General features: G+C 26.8%; 1 protein-coding gene across 1 annotated transcript; it reads right to left on the bottom strand.

Annotated features, from left to right (window-relative positions):
* Positions 1–7,029: 7,029 nt before the first annotated feature.
* Prp4k (Pre-mRNA processing factor 4 kinase) lies at positions 7,030–16,429 on the bottom strand. The gene is made up of 17 exons (XM_015512129.2): positions 16,139–16,429; positions 15,958–16,065; positions 15,550–15,763; positions 14,244–14,401; positions 13,740–14,152; positions 13,628–13,657; positions 13,307–13,472; positions 13,134–13,223; positions 12,846–12,933; positions 12,516–12,773; positions 12,200–12,441; positions 11,964–12,117; positions 11,685–11,822; positions 11,269–11,383; positions 10,874–10,980; positions 10,650–10,781; positions 7,030–7,511 (listed from the first exon to the last, which is right to left on the bottom strand). The coding sequence occupies exons 1-17, from the start codon at positions 16,141–16,143 to the stop codon at positions 7,308–7,310; spliced, it is 2,622 nt and encodes an 873-aa protein (XP_015367615.2). The 5' UTR covers positions 16,144–16,429; the 3' UTR covers positions 7,030–7,307.
* Between the last annotated feature and the right edge of the window lie 185 nt (positions 16,430–16,614).

Consider the following 16,614-nt stretch of genomic DNA (forward strand, 5'->3'; position numbering starts at 1 on the left):
TCACAGAGCGGATTTTGAGATCAGAGTTTATAATGTTATTGGAGAATACCAAGGTGCACCTGTAATTAGACGACAGCAGATATTTTAGAAGGCTTGGATGGTTCTCTTGTTTGATTTTTTGGCAGACCCCCATACTACCACCCCGTATGCCCAAAGTGGTTGTATGAGAGTTTTGTAAAATAATATTTTAATGTTTAATGTTAGGTTTGAGCGCAGGAGTGGCCTTAGTAGGTACAGTCTTGAATTCAACTTTTTGCGTTTATTCTTGAGGTGAGCTGACCATGTTAGTCGTCTGTCAAATATCAAGCCAAGATATTTAACTTTGTTTGAATGAGGGATCATAATATTATTCATTGTAACTGGAGGACAGTAATGAGGCCTAAGAGAAAAGATATTAAAGGAAGACTTCGTTTCATTTATTTTTATTCTCCATTTGACGAACCATTGAGAGATGATGTCAATGTGTGTTTTGTAATTGGAGACTTGCAGTAAAATATTATAAAATGAAATATAGAAAATTCTAATATATTAATATTATTTTTATATTAATATTGAACTAATAATAATTATTGACAAAAATAAAATTGTATATCATTATTTAATATTTTATTATTTTAAATTTATTATATAAATTTTTGTTTTGGTCGATAAGGAAATCTGCCTATTTTAGATTTGGTCAAAACGTGAAACGGCCGAAAAGGGAAGGGTACGATTTTGGTCGATAACGAACTCGCCTTTTAAGGTACCTATATAATATATTAATACCTTTATTAATATGTATACATGCAGTAATATTACTAAAATTCTGTAAATCAAATATAAATTAAAATTAAGATTAAATAAAAGGAGATAATCCACTATATTACGCTTAATATTTTACTATACAAGGTTTTGCTAAACAAAAATGGCGTAATTATGAGTTTTTATAAAAAAAAACAATATTACCACAATTGTAGCTAATTAAATATAACCAGCGCTTAGCAAAAACACAATAACCACGGTTTGCCAAGTTTTATTTCAAACACGGCTTTTTAACTTAAAACAGTCTAGCACTTCCGAATTATTTATATTTATGGCGTTGTTTAGGACAGCGGTTCCCAAAATTTTAGAATCGCGGAATCCTTAGGAAATAGTTTGTGTTTTGAGGAACCCTAATGTGTCTTTACTTCCAACTCAACCCCATTTTTTCTAAAAAAAAAAAACAGTACTACAAAAAATGTTTCAGACATCACATACATCTGACGGAACCCTTGAGATAGTCCCACGGAACCCTAGGGTTCCGCGGAACACACTTTGGGAAACGCTGGTTTAGGAAACCGGTTGCCGTATCTTGTATATTTAATTTTAAATTACTGATAATATTGGAATTTTGATGTCATACACTTATACAACGCACACGTGAATACATGATATTATATTTCGTTCAGTTATCGAAATATCGACCTAATATTGTCTATCGATGATTCCTCGTCGTGAATATCTGTACTTACGTACAGTTTTTATTTTTGTTATAGATTTAGAAAATATTGTTAATAATATTATGTATTATGATCCAGGGCCCGGTCCAAAACCGCCAGAACCCCCTTCCTTTCCCTCTAAGTTTTTATTTCATTCATTATCTATTATGATATATAATACCGTTTATTATTAGAAGCAAAAGGTAAACCATCCAATTATAATACATATAATACATATTAATGTATTTAACATATTATACAACATAATGATACAATTCTTACTTCTTAGTGTGGATTTGTAATTTGTAGATAATTATATTTGTTATTTAAATCATACTTATGATTATAATTTTTTATAATATTTACCTTTTTAATCGTATATAATTTATTATTTCTGAATATAACATACAAACTCCAGTTTACTAGTTACTACCTTCTCATATATTATATAATATATAATAATGATTTAACCACGGAACAGATTAAATCTATTCCGTGAATTAACTTTATAATAATAGTTCGAATTGTCATTAAAAATATTTGGCACAAAATTAACTGATTTTGGTTATTAAGATAGTGATATTATTGTAAGCTATTTGGCGGTATTTTCAAATAAACCAATCGTAGAGCTTGATTTCAATACAGGTGCCGAGCACGACATTATACAGAATGTACTACACAAACTTTACTGAGCAACAACGCAGTGATGCCCAACCTTTTTTGTTCAGCGTACCATTTTGGTAAATAATTATCTTAGAACGAGCCACCAATAATTATGTATTTATTTTATTTTATCATTACTATTAAAAAATAAATAAATATAACTTGACTTTTTTTCAGAATTATCGTTTGATTTAAAAACGTGTAACGGACCACACGGAATACCTTCGCAGATCACAATATGTGGCCCGCGGGTTGGACACCACTGCAATAACGCCTGCACCATCTACCGTTGCAGTTCTTCAACTTTTCAACATAACAAAAATGTCGGCAGAGCTATACCACTGTTACCGTAACCGGGTTCATAGTTGCAACTTTCGGCTAATATATTTTTAACAGTTCTGTACAGAGTATACAGTACTCGTTACAAAAAACACTTGGGTACTAATTATTGTAGACGATGTAGACTAGTAGTAAGTAGTATAGGAATTAGGAGCTACGTCGTCTCGTAATATGACGACAAAAATTTGGCTCGTTCCATAGAATCGAGTATCGATAATACCATTATCTATAACTGTAAGAACCTGGATAAATGCGTCCGGAAACGGGAAAAGAGTCCTTACTACCTACTTAATTGCTCTGTTTAAGCGGCACTGCATTTGTAAATAAACTTTATTTAATAAAGTATTGTTTATTACTTATTAGTGACCTTAATTGTAGGTAATATAATATTAATATTAATAAAAGCTGAAATAGATGAAATATTTTTTTTTCTTTATTAAATAATTCAAACACATTGTGATATATAAAATAAAAATAAATGTGATAAGAACCTTAAATAATAAACACAATATAAAATTAGATTAACAATCAACACCATAAACAAAAAATTGACCTAAAGCCCCAAACAAAATTTGTCGTCAACAATGTTTTTTGATTGCCAGCCACAACTCTTAAATGGCAACAAATATTTGTCGACAACTATGACAAAAACATGTTGACGACAAATTTTTCTTGGTCTTAACCGGGCCTTAGGAACATAGGCAGTTAATATAATCACTAACATACATTATTCTGGTTTAACGTTCGGAGGCTTGGCGAATTTTGCTTCTTTAAGAATTCTCTAACTTTCTAGCTCCAACAGAAAAAAAATTTAAAACAAACTCCACAAGTCAGTATGCCACTATAAAGTTTAAGCATTTAAAATCGTTTTAACGCCTTCATAATATAAACGTACTAAACGTAGTAATCGACAAGTATTCCAAGTATTCGAGTCTTTTAATTCGTTCCCTTTTCAATTACTTGGGTATTATTAACTTCATTAGATAGTTTCAGTTTTGGTATATTTACAACTTTTCCCAGAAATAAAAACCATTTATTTTTATCAACAAAACAACAGGTTGATATTTCAATGATAATTATTAATAAATAAAATCATATTTGTCAGTTGTCTATAGCTATAACCTATTCAGTTATTCACCAGTTGGCAGGTACCAGTATTGAGTATTGACGCCTGATACCGGTTAGTACTTTACCATTTTACTAGTCAATACAGACAATATAGTACGGAGTATTCAATATAGTAATACTGACATTACTACGTACTCAGTGCGTAAGGCATAAATAATTAATATTATAGAACGTCTAAGTCGTAAATGTGATCAAGTTATCAGAATACTATATTACCCAATTTTGTTTTATTTTTAGTAACGTTTATATATTAAGATTTTACAAATTTCCTAGGTTATAAATAATTACTTCAATATCATTTTTTTATGCAGTTTTAAATTACATTTTGTTTAAAATCTATTATAAAAAAAAAAAAAAAATGATTTAATATTTTTAAATGTAAATAAACAATCAAGACCTGCCTTCTCAAGTGATGATTTGTTTATGACTAGTAACTAGTAAGTAATTTTTTTTTTAAATTTACATGTTTCTTAAACCTTTAGGTCTATTGATATTACAGTAATGTAGTGTCGTTTTTAGCATTACAATTATTGTTTAAGTAGCTAGGCTAGTAGATGTACCTTCAACTTAATTATTGCTCTTAATTGTTAATTAAATTAAAATATATCCTTTCAATTTAGTTGTTATAGAAATAATTAAGGCTTAATATTTCCACTCCTATAAGCTACAAACACATTTTAATAAAATTATTATGATCAATTTTCAATTATATATAACAAGACTTTAAAGTCACACACATAAAAAATAAAACTAGTTTAAAATGATACCTACGCATTGGTTTTATTTTTTTTTAATTTATTTCACTTCAATTGGTTACTGATATATGATAATAATATGTTATATAAAATCTAAAATATGAGGGAAAACCTTTTCTTAGTTCATACCTAAATTATGGTAAAATAAAGTTCGTTATATAAAGACAACAGCTATTAATTATGGAACACAATATAACAACTAATAAATTCATAAGATATATTTTAAATAATAATAAATAATAAAATTATTTTTAAAAAATATGTCATTGAATATTATACATTTATAATCAGGAATAATGAGCCAAATGACCAGTTTGAAATACTGTACTATATACTTTGAAATATTTGTATCCCACAATTATGGTTTGGTGCAAGGGTCTATTAAAACAGCTTTTTCATGTAAATACATAGGTACATGTACATATGTTTTTAAACAAGAATAATTATTATTTATTCTTATTAAAATGGCTAACTTGCAACATTAAGCGGGTTACATTAGTTCAAATACTGGCCTTTTAACGAACTACTAAAAAAAATTATGTTTTTACCAAAATAGATTAATTCCCGCAGGTTTTGAGACTTAATATAATAATTTTATAAATATTCTTCTAAGATTTTACAAAAATATCGTTAAGAGGACGCTACACCAGCATGTGTTGTCTCCGTCTTACACGCGTACTACATAACAAATTCTCGTTCGCTAGATTCAATAGTGTGCTGTTAGTTTTGATATTAGAGTGAATTGACCCATTATCAAACTTTTAGTTAAGAACATTATCTGTGTTCTCGTGTTGGATTTTTACGATATTTTAATTTTTAAATGAGTTATGAGCTTGTTAAGTGTGAATATTTGAAAATTCACATAACTCATTTAAAAATTAAAATATCGTAAAAAACCAACATGAGAACACAGATAATGTTCTTAACTAAAAGTTTGATAATGGGTCAATGGTCAATTCACTCTAATATCAAAACTAACAACACACTATTGAATCTAGCGAACGAAAATTTGCTATGTACTTATGTAGTACGCGTGTAAGACGGAGACAACACATGCGGGTGTAGCGTCCTCTTAATAATAATAGACAAATAAAATAAATGACCACTATGTAATTTTTTTCTACAGGCAATACTTTAAAATATTAACATAAGAAAACATAATATGAGGGTTATGTTAACACGTATAATACATTATCTATAATATACCTTACCTATTGTCGCGTATTATCCTTCGAAAACAGCGCTGTGTAATAAAACCAATCTACTATCTAGTCCTAGTGTTAGTATGCGTTCGACTCAGTCAATCGCTGCGTAAGTAAAAAGAGATTTGTTAAACAACTCAAATTTATATTCTTAGAACTAAAATTTCCTACAGTCCACTAGTTAAAGTCATAAATTAACAGGTTATGCATTTTATAATTAAGGCCTTACAATGTCTAATAGATTTTTCAAGATCCTGTAGTAAATTAAATATGAAGTCTAGGTACCTTATAATAAACAAATAATGATTTTTGATATTGAGGCTTAACCTGTTACTCTCAAATAATAATTAAAAAATTGATTTACATTTTAGGCTTTGTTTATCAAGCTACAAATTTAATTTAATTTATAAAAATTAAGTATTTTTCTGTATCTAATGATTTTCAAAAAACTTTTTCATTTGCAATATTAACTCATGTTTTCTCTTTTTCGTCAAAGTTATGTGCTTTTTAACTCTCAATAGAATTTTCTAAAAAAAAACATTATTATAAAATTTCATTTTTCTGTTAGAAATGTAAAATGATAAATGTTCACAATAAAAAATATAATTAAATGTATGTTTTGTAATACCCAAAATATTTTATGTAGGTAATTCAATAACCTATTAAAACAGGTACTTGGTAGGATAAAATTTTAAAAGTAACAATGTTACTTATGTTTATATGTAATCAATTAAAATGAAATAATTGCACTACAATAATTAGAAGTTTTCTTAATAAGTAATAAAAAGCCTGTATTCAAAGAATTTGAAATAATTTCCAAATTAATCAATCCATTTTTAAAATGTAATATTTCATTTTGTTACCTGTATGGATACCAATTATGGATACAATAGCCATTCTGATTTGCCCCTCTCTATATCTTTCTGTTCGGTAACCCTGAAAAATGAACGACTTACATAGAAATTAAAACTGTAGATAATTACTGTATCCAAATAGTTTAAGGGAAAGTTTTTTGAGATTCCTTATATGTGACAACTCCAGATTTTATTGAAATTTTTTATTGACTAAAAAAAATGATTGGAACAATTATCTGGGAAAATGAATACTAAATTGATGGTATTAATTTCATTCATAAACATTATGTTCTTAGTTCAATAAAATTCAATTTAAATCTGGAACTGCCACAAAACTAACCAAGTATAGACCAACAATTGTAGGAGGAAACTATTAAAGGTAATTTAATTGGCTTAGGTGTTGGTGTTGTTAACATTTTCTAATTCAAGCGTTAAATTAAGATTTCCTGATGATAATCGTTTAATTACCAAATAAACATTGGAGGAGAAATGATTTTGTCAATTCCTATGTGTTGTATGATTTTTTGAGTTAGCTTTCCTTCTGTAAAACAAACAAAAACTGTTAGATAGAAAGAACTCTGTTGAACAGAATAATTTCAACACACGGAATAAATAAATTACAAAATGGAAATGTTAAGGCTATTTTTCAAAACTGTATTTTATTATTAACAATATTTTGTCATCTTGTAACTACAATATAAAGGTCTTAAAACGACCAATTTGAGGTAAAATTATTTAATTATTTATATTTATAGTTGAAAAGAAAATATAATTGTGTACAAAATAATGTAAGTGAAAAATAATTTAAAATATGAAAACTTCTAATAAGTTTTATATTTTGACTCGGCAGAATCAAAAGAAAAATTAGTGTTTTAAGTTAATTTTTCTAAGTATAACTACGCGCACTGATCAATTTTTTTCCGATATGAACGGATGTACCAAAGCCTGTGATATGCCAATGCGTTTTGAAGAATCCAAAGTCAGTATTTTATCAAGTAAGTCCTTCAATTGTCCAACTTTACGAATTTGCTCCTCTGGTAATTTTTGGTTTCCCAATAACTCAGTATATAAATCTCGACTAGGATTTATTGAAGACATGGTTATAACTTTTTCCTAAAAAAAAAAACATAAGTTTACAGTTTAAATGACGAATTAATGTATCAAAAATGGATATATATTTTAGTATACTAGGCATCCTAAATTTATGATTTTTTATTTTATTTTATATAGTTTTTGACACAAACAACAATGATGCAAAATAAAAATTTACACAGATCATTAATTTCAAAGTTACAGCCGTATGAACATCATCGATCACAGGTGAGCGGTAGTCACAGATATAGATACTATGGTTGCATAACGAGTACAGATCTGGATGTTCTAATCAAAAATTGAAAAAAAGTTGTGTCACACTAGTGCCTCTACAAAGTATAATTATTGTACAACATCAATGCTTGTAAGTCTCTTGCTTATTTAAGATTCCATGTAATAATTATAATATTTTAGAGTAAATTAATGAATTTTATTTATTTATTTGTTCATTATTGTGTAATTATTATTTTTTGTACGATAACCAGTGTTAGGACTTATCTAGATAAATTATCCAGATAATAATTATTTTATCTTTTATCTTATCTAGATAAATAAATATAAGTTATCTAAGTATTTATTTTAGATAAATATTTGACTTATCTAGATAAATTTAAAAGATAAATTTTTTACTGAAAATTAGATAGATCTGTACCAAAAATATTATTAACTATGTGAATTTTGTTTTTGGTCCACTCGACAACTTCTTCAGCAGGGTGACTTCCCAAATTTTTATTTATACTTTGTTACTCCCTAGAGCCCCTTGGATCTTATTGGTTCCTTATATAATTATAAGTGTTGAAGTTAATGTTTGGTGATACACATCATGATATAATAAGTTAAGTCGAAAATAAACATATTATATAGGCATGTACTTACATGACATTATATATGTTTTTTTAAATTAGTTGTTTTAATTTTAATTTCTATAATTATCTGTTATTTATCTGGATAAAATATTTTTATCTTTTATCTTTTTGTTAGATGAATTAAATTTGTTTATCTTTTATCTGTATCTTACATAAAATTTAGTGTTATTATCTTTATATTTATCCAGATGATTTTTTTGTTATCTGTTCCTAACACTGACGGGGTAACATGCTTAATGCTATAAGAGTTCAGCTATAATAATGGTTGTAGAAGACGCTATGTACATTAACTATATGGATGTGTAACATTGTGCAACTCTATGACACCAGTATTGTCATGAATACTATTATCTCATTCAAAATCATAACAATTGCATGAGAAATTAACAGTTTATAAAAGAAAGAATAATAACTTGAGATTGAGCGTATTTATTTTGTGATCTCCAATACTTATCATTAATATATATTAAAATATACAATTTAATTTCAAGTAAAAAATATTTTATAATATTTAAGAGTTTTAATAAAATTAGTTTATTAAACATGAGTTAAAAATATTATAAATTATTTTCGCAAAAACATTGGTCAAAATTTAAAAATAAATTTTGGAATTCCATTTTGCTTGTAGTTCAACAATTAATTATGTGGTACAGAAGTCACTTCTTATTCCTAATAAACAAAATAGGCAATAGTTTATGGTCCAGATAAAGCTAGCGATAATTTTTGATTTAGTCTAAAAAATTTTAACCTTAATGTGAGCCAATATGGTACCATGGACATTGGACAAATTAAACAGTGACTATTGCTATGATATTTTGCTACCTTGAAAATAGTATACAGTATGATCATGATTTAAGGTAACACTAAATATCTCAGGCGGATGACCTTGAATTGAAATGGGGTTTTCGGAAGGTAATAGAGTACCTTTTTTTTTTTTTTTTTTTTAACCAACGACGCCGCGGGATCTGCTTTCGCATTGCTTCCGTGGCGCCGCCATCGTTTATTAACAGTATCAAAGGTAGAGTACCTAGATAGTAAATACATACTTTTAGTAAATTTCAAATTTATTTGAAAGTATGTATTTAGGTACTTCACACTGTATACTTATTGATAATTGTGCACTTTAAATACCTACAATATTGTATTACTGTAATTAACTTATTTATTTTTTACATAAATGAAATATAAGTAGGTAATTGAAAAATAAATTTTAAATTTAACTATAAACAGCATTATTAGACTTAACACATCATACCCTATAAGAAGTTTTATGCTTTTACACAGCCATCCAAGTTATCATTAATAGTTATCAACCCTACAAATGTGATCAATTTTAATTAACTCAAACTAAGAGGATGTCAGCGCACTATTAGTTTTCTCTCTCTAGCCCAACCTCAACATAGACAAAAGGCATTTACACAGAATCATTTTTTCTATGTTTTAAGTAATCTTAGAACAAAATCATCCATAACAAAAATAGATAAAGAATACTATTTTTAAGGGGATGACATATCAATATTATATTTTATTGTTATTTGACTTTTAAAAGAAAAAATGTTGTCAATTTAAATGATTAAATTGTTTTGAGACAATATTTAGATAAATTGTTGTTATTCCCTCAAAAATATTATCCTCCATCCTTTTTGTAAAGGGTGATTTTACTCTAAGGTTCCTTAAAAACATAGAAAAATGATTCTGCGTAAATATGTTTTGTCTATGTCTGTGTTAAGTGTAAGCCAGAGAGAGAAACCAAATGGAGTGCTGACATCCTATTCATCTCTAGTATAGTAGAATATTATTTACTTAAATGTGCATTCAAATTATTAATATTTAAAGTAAAATTGTATTATAGTAAACTAAACTTTAATAACTATAGTCCATTATTAAAATATAAATAATAGGTACATAATATAAATTTATTTTTGCAAAGACAATGGCCAGAAATTAATAAAAAAATTCTGGAATTCCGTTTTGCGTGTATTAAAATCAAGTTGCCATCAATATTAATAATATAATTAATATATTGGGAATAAAATCACTAATAATATAAGTTTGAGACACCATAAGTTATTACTAACCTAACCTTACATTTTTTTTTTTTAGAACCTTCAGCGATAGCTATTACAGTTCTAACCTTTCATTAATAATATATTTTTTATGATAATGAATTCCTAAATACATTAATTATAATTAAGTATCAATTTTGCCATTTCTACTTATAACTATTGTAAGTTATGATATTTCTCTTTTAAAAATGTAATGTGCTGGTATATTTAAATAACATAAATCTTACTCGTTCTGTGACTTTGTCAACTTCGTGATACAGAAAATTACAATTGCTATCAAAATGTTGGTCTTTGAACATTCCCTTGCGAATAGTTTTGTTGGCCATTTTTCCTTTCAAATCCATAAAAAATTTCAACATCTAATGATAAAAATAGTTTACATTTATAGAGCTTACATCAAAATTTTCATTATCTATAAAAATTTCTATTCAAAATCTATTATTGTATTTACTTGGTTATTAGTTTTTCCAGGAAACAATATTTTTCCGGTATAAAGTTCATAAATAGTACAGCCAGCAGACCACATATCAATGCCAAATTCGCATTGAATACCTAAAACTAAAACAAAAACAAAATGTACATTTTAAACTTGAATATATATGCTATATAGGCCAGTGGTTCTGTAACTTTGGAAGTTTCTCTAATTAGACTTTGTAACCAAAGACTACTCTCTTACATTTCATTCAAATAATCCATTTATTAATAAAATTGTTAACAATAAATCTCACATAAAATAATAATATATTTTCAAATTTATGTTAAACAATAAATTGCATTATTATTTACATATATGTTGAAACCACTGATAGTATATAAGAATCTATCATTAAGCGATAAAAAACTTACTTATTTCAGGGGACCGGTAAAATCGACTGACCAGATATGGTGTGATTTCATTATCAGATATATGTGATGCTGATCCAAAATCACACAATTTCAATACTAACTTACTTTCATTCACCTAGAGTTGAAACAAAAGTAAAATATTTATGAAAAAAGTAGTATAAACGTTTTATTCTTTGTTATTATAACCAGGAGTATGAGATTCGCAGGAACTGCAGACCACACAAATAAATTTTTCCAAGGAGTTGTATCATAGTTGAACTGGACTTGGTAATACCTAATTACCAAAAGGCAAATAATGTCAATATTATGATCATAATTTTGCAATGACATTGGCCAGAAATCAATAACTAAATCCTGGAATTCCGTCTTGCTCAACTTAAATCTAAATTATAAATTTAAGTTAGTAAAATACTTACTAGAATATTATCTGGCTTGATGTCAGCATGTAATATATTTGCCTTTTTCATCAATTTCAATGCCAAAAACAACTGTTGACTATATGAACGAACAGCTTTGATGTGCAACCCAATATCCTTGCCATATTTCTTTAACACCTTTAGTTTAAAATATTAGACAAAATATCAATATATATTAAACAAATGACTTTTCAAAAAACAAAATAATAATTAAAGAGCAATAACAATTATTTAAAAAGGTTAAAACGCAATTAGTATTATAACCATAGATTACTTTACCTCTCTAAGATTCATGCTGAGAGGTTCAAAAACCATACACAAATGTTGCTTGTGGAAAAAGTGACGGTATAAACGTAGACAATGAAACCTATCATCAGGATCAGAATCATTTAATCGTTTAAGAATTTCTAATTCTTTCAATCCTGTCTTGTGCCTAAATTAAAATGAAATACCGAATTTGTAATTATTAATTATAATGATCAATCCAAAATGTATCGACATTTAAAGCTAATTACATAATTTCATTGTTTCGTATAATCTTAACAGCCACATCTTGATTATCGCGAGCCGCGTCTCTGGCACGAACAACATTAGAAAACACTCCTTGCCCAGTATATCCATAGACAGTGTAACGTGAATCCATAGTTTCACCAATTCGTACGCGATAATATCCTTCTGCATCATCCCAATTATCAGTTAAAGAAGGATTTTCTGGTACACTCTTGTTTCCATTGGATATACCATCTGGTTGAGGAGTCTGAATAAGAATTAATAATAATTGAATAATTTAAATACAAAAATTAATGATAATTGAATGATTAAATTAATTACATGTTGTGTAGCGTGAAATGAATCAGCTTCTGCAAACATATCCCATTTGCCTTTAATTAAATCAGGATTTAATACATGGTCAGGCTTTGTGGTCTCTTTATCTGTGGCTGAATCAGAATCATTTAAAATTTTATCAGTTTCTTTAGGAGATGGAAGTTCAGGAGAGTGTTGAATAGATGTTTCAGTTGCATAACTTCCATGTGGAGAAGGATTCATAGAATCTTCACTATGCAAATTACTATTATTTGCTCCTAACCTCTATATAACAAATAACAATAGCAATTTGATATGATCAAATAATTTTTATACTAAAGCATAATCAAAAATTACCTTTAATAATTCTTCCCTCTGCTTTCTTCTTTTTTCAATAATTTCTTCTTCGTTTTCATCTTCCGCGATATTTATATTAACATCAATGCTATAAATTAATTAATTTATTTCATATTTTTAAACAATATAAAACTATCATTAATTTATGAAACCCACAAATTGATTGTATATGATTAAAAATAGATAAAAATATAAGGTTATTCATTTTTTATTTTAATTAATTTTAAACCCATTGTAATACACTAACATGCAAAATATAATAGCATAATAAACTAAACATTTACTTACTCAGAATCTGAAGATGACTTGTCATCACGCTTAAGACCTTCAGAAAAACTATCTTTATATTTATCTCCTCTATCTTTTCCTCTATGAGATCTATAGCCATTAAAAATGTAATTAATTAAATTTAAATCATGCTCACAAAATTAATACTAGTTATAATTAAAACTAATGCTTACCTAGAATACCGTTCTTTACTATGTGATCTCCTATCATAATTTCTATTATATCTCTTATCTCGTTCTCTCTCCCTATCCCTATCTCTATCTCTATCTCTATCTCTATCTCTATCTCTTTCTCTATCACGATCACGATCTCGATCACGGTCTCGATATCTATTTGAACCTATAAAAAAAATATAATAAAAATATTTAAGCTAAATAGTATATTGTCATCATAAAGGTATTTCAAAATATCTATAAAATTAAAATAATGGTTAAGAATTGATTTTAACTTATAGTTTATTTACTTTGTAAATAATATTTAGGTATACATCTTACCATTCGGACTTCTTGCACGGTCTCTATTAGCTGTAAGACAAAAAAAAATTTTAATGTAAATAATAACATTGTAATTTTTTTTTCTCATCATTATACAATGTTTAAAGCTTACGTATAGGGCTTTTAATGCGGTCTCGTCTCCGTCTTAATTGATCTTCACGTTGCTTGATCTGTTCTTCTCGTCTTCTGACTTCTTCAGCTCGTCTTTTTGCTTCTTCTTCTATCTCTTTTATTTCTTCATCACGTCGTCTTTGTTCACGTCTCCTTAACTCGTCTTCTCTTTTTTTAATTTCCTCTTCTTTTCGTCTAATTTCACGTCGCTTTTCATCTTCTAAATGTTTGATTTTTCTTTGTCTATCCTTATCTTTATCTCGACACCTTTCATATTCCTTTTCACGATCTCTTTCTCTTTCTTTTCTTATGCGATCTGACTTTGAATGAGTTAATTCTTTACTTACACTTCTATCTCTTGTTTTCTTAATTTCTTGACTGGAACCATGATAACGTTTTAATGGACTTTTTACACTATTAAAAAAAGAAAAACATCTTTTATCTAATAAATTAAATGCACCTAGTATTAAATAATTTTTACAATTAATCATAAGAATAACTATACCGTTCACAATTCTTATTTTTGTATTCTTCATCTGATTCGTCATCAATTAGATTAATAGTTTCAACTGATTTTTTAGCAGTTGGCTTTTTTTTTTTATTGGTTTTATCACCTTCTTCTGACTCTGATAAATAAGCTCCTAATCTGGCTTGAAGTAAAGCCTAGAAATAATGATAATCTTTAAAATATTTTTCAATTATACAATTTTTAAATATTCAAAATAATAAACTAAAAATATTCAATACTAGGTATATAGGTAGTAGATAATTATTCTGAAATCATTAGGGCTATATTTTATATGGAATGTATTATTTAGAATTTGTTTTTGTATGATTATTTGTTATTAAATTCTTAATGTATTGAAAGATTCAAATATAAATCAAATACTTAACCTATATTATATATTATTTTAGGAAAATGTACATTAAAATTTCAAGTAGATAACAATAATTTAACTCCTCATTTTAATTCAATAAGTTCATTGGTCTATGTATTAAATCTACTACTACCACAAAAATATATTAATTAATTAACAATATTAAATTTGAATAGGTAATTAAATTAATTTTAGTTGAAGTAATACTTAAAAATGACATACAAAATAGTTCGACTTAACCTGAAAAAAAATCTTTTTAATTAATCATTAGTTTAACAAAATGTAACTATGTAAGTCTATTATATAAATGTAAAATAAAGTATGACATAATTAAGTTATAAAAATATATTATAATATATTTTTACTACTATCCCCAATTATGTTTATATACAAAGGTAAATTCTTCATATTATGCTATACCTACTATTAATATTGATTTTAATATTTTTTATTATAAATATTTATTAAATATTAGTGAAGAATGGAAAAATTGATCTTAAATCATTTGAATACACATAACCAGAACTTAAAACTACAAACATTGGTATATTTCTTAAGATCCAGCATATTAATTTAATTAAACTTAATTAATTTAAGTGAGATAGCTTTAATTAAATATATCATATATAATTAATGCACATTTTGACAATGAACTAACAAAAAAATTTGTAATTATAAAAGAAACCTAAGTTTAAAAATAAAGAGCCTCATGCATCTACATTTTGAATACCTACATAGATAATAATAATTTTTTAATGTATAAAAATGTAATACAAATTAAAAATTATGTCACTCTTAAAATTTTTGAATAATGATAAGGAAGGTAAATTAATATATATATCTTTTAAATATCTAATTAAAAATATCAATAATTAACTGCAAACATATGCACTTAATTCATTGTATTTTAACACTAAAAGATCTGAAAAATACCTTTTGCTTAATTAGTTCTTCTAAATTCATTTCTTCTTCATCTAAATTAATTTCTGTTATTATGGGTCCTTCAGTTTTTTTCTTTTTACTATTGTCAGGTGGTGGAGGAGATGGAGGTCTTTTTTGTTTACCATTCTGAATATGGTCGCCATTCGATTTTTTCTTATCCTTCAATTTGGTTTCCCCATTTTCTTTCTTCGTTTTTTTATGTTTTCTAGAAATAATTGAATATCAGCCCATTAGCTAAGAAAATAATTAATAAATAATATACTTAAGACCATGTGGTCAAATATGCTAATAATCGGTATACAGGTATCTTATATGTAAAGGTATAGTTATATTAGATGTTATAAATAATTAATAAATGTTATAACAAGTAAATCATAAATATGTTAATACTACACTTACCGTTCACTTCTATGCTTGTGTTTCTTTTTCTTTTTTTTCTTATCTAATCGGCTATTATCGACTACTTTTACAGAGTCTACAGAAGAATCATCCGACATACTGTCAACTCTTCAAAAAACAAGTAAAAAAAAAACAATGAATTAATGTAAACACCAACACACACTATTAAAGTTATACTTACGCCATGTTTGTTGATGGAAGAAAATAATAAACAATAATCCGCTCAAAATCGTTTTCAGTAGTTCATGAAAGAGATCGTCATTTCACATTCACAAGACAATTAATTTACAAAAAATTAAATCACAGTCACAAAAATAAAAATAGTTCCTATCTTATTGACATTTATGACACGAACGAAATCAGACCCAATTTTCTATGTTATTATGGAGTAGAGCTGAAAGACCTAACATCAGAAAAGGATGTGTGCACAGTATGTGCCTACTGCCTACCTATGTCGGTGTATGGAGGGATACGTCCTGCCTACATATTATTTGTTTACGATATATTAAGTTGTAGTGGTTCAGTTAAATGTAATGTAAAATATAAAGAGTGACCAACATTCAAATAAATCGTAATGAGGTCACATTTATAAATAATAAAAATACATTGCCTTTAATTATTTTTAACTTTCTTAAATGTATATATCTGGTTCTCTAA

This window comes from Diuraphis noxia, unplaced genomic scaffold, assembly GCF_037042655.1.
Source record: "Diuraphis noxia isolate RWA-SAM2 unplaced genomic scaffold, SU_Dnox_SAM2 contig0002, whole genome shotgun sequence".
Lineage (NCBI taxonomy): Eukaryota > Metazoa > Arthropoda > Insecta > Hemiptera > Aphididae > Diuraphis > Diuraphis noxia.

Excerpts from the sequence above, each read along its gene's own strand:
- Prp4k (XM_015512129.2), bottom strand. Across the intron at positions 12,774-12,845 it reads AGAGGGAAGAATTATTAAAG|AGGTTAGGAGCAAATAATAG; the intron begins GTAATTTTTGAT and ends TTTGTTATATAG. Across the intron at positions 12,442-12,515 it reads CATTTCACGCTACACAACAT|ACTCCTCAACCAGATGGTAT; the intron begins GTAATTAATTTA and ends ATTCTTATTCAG.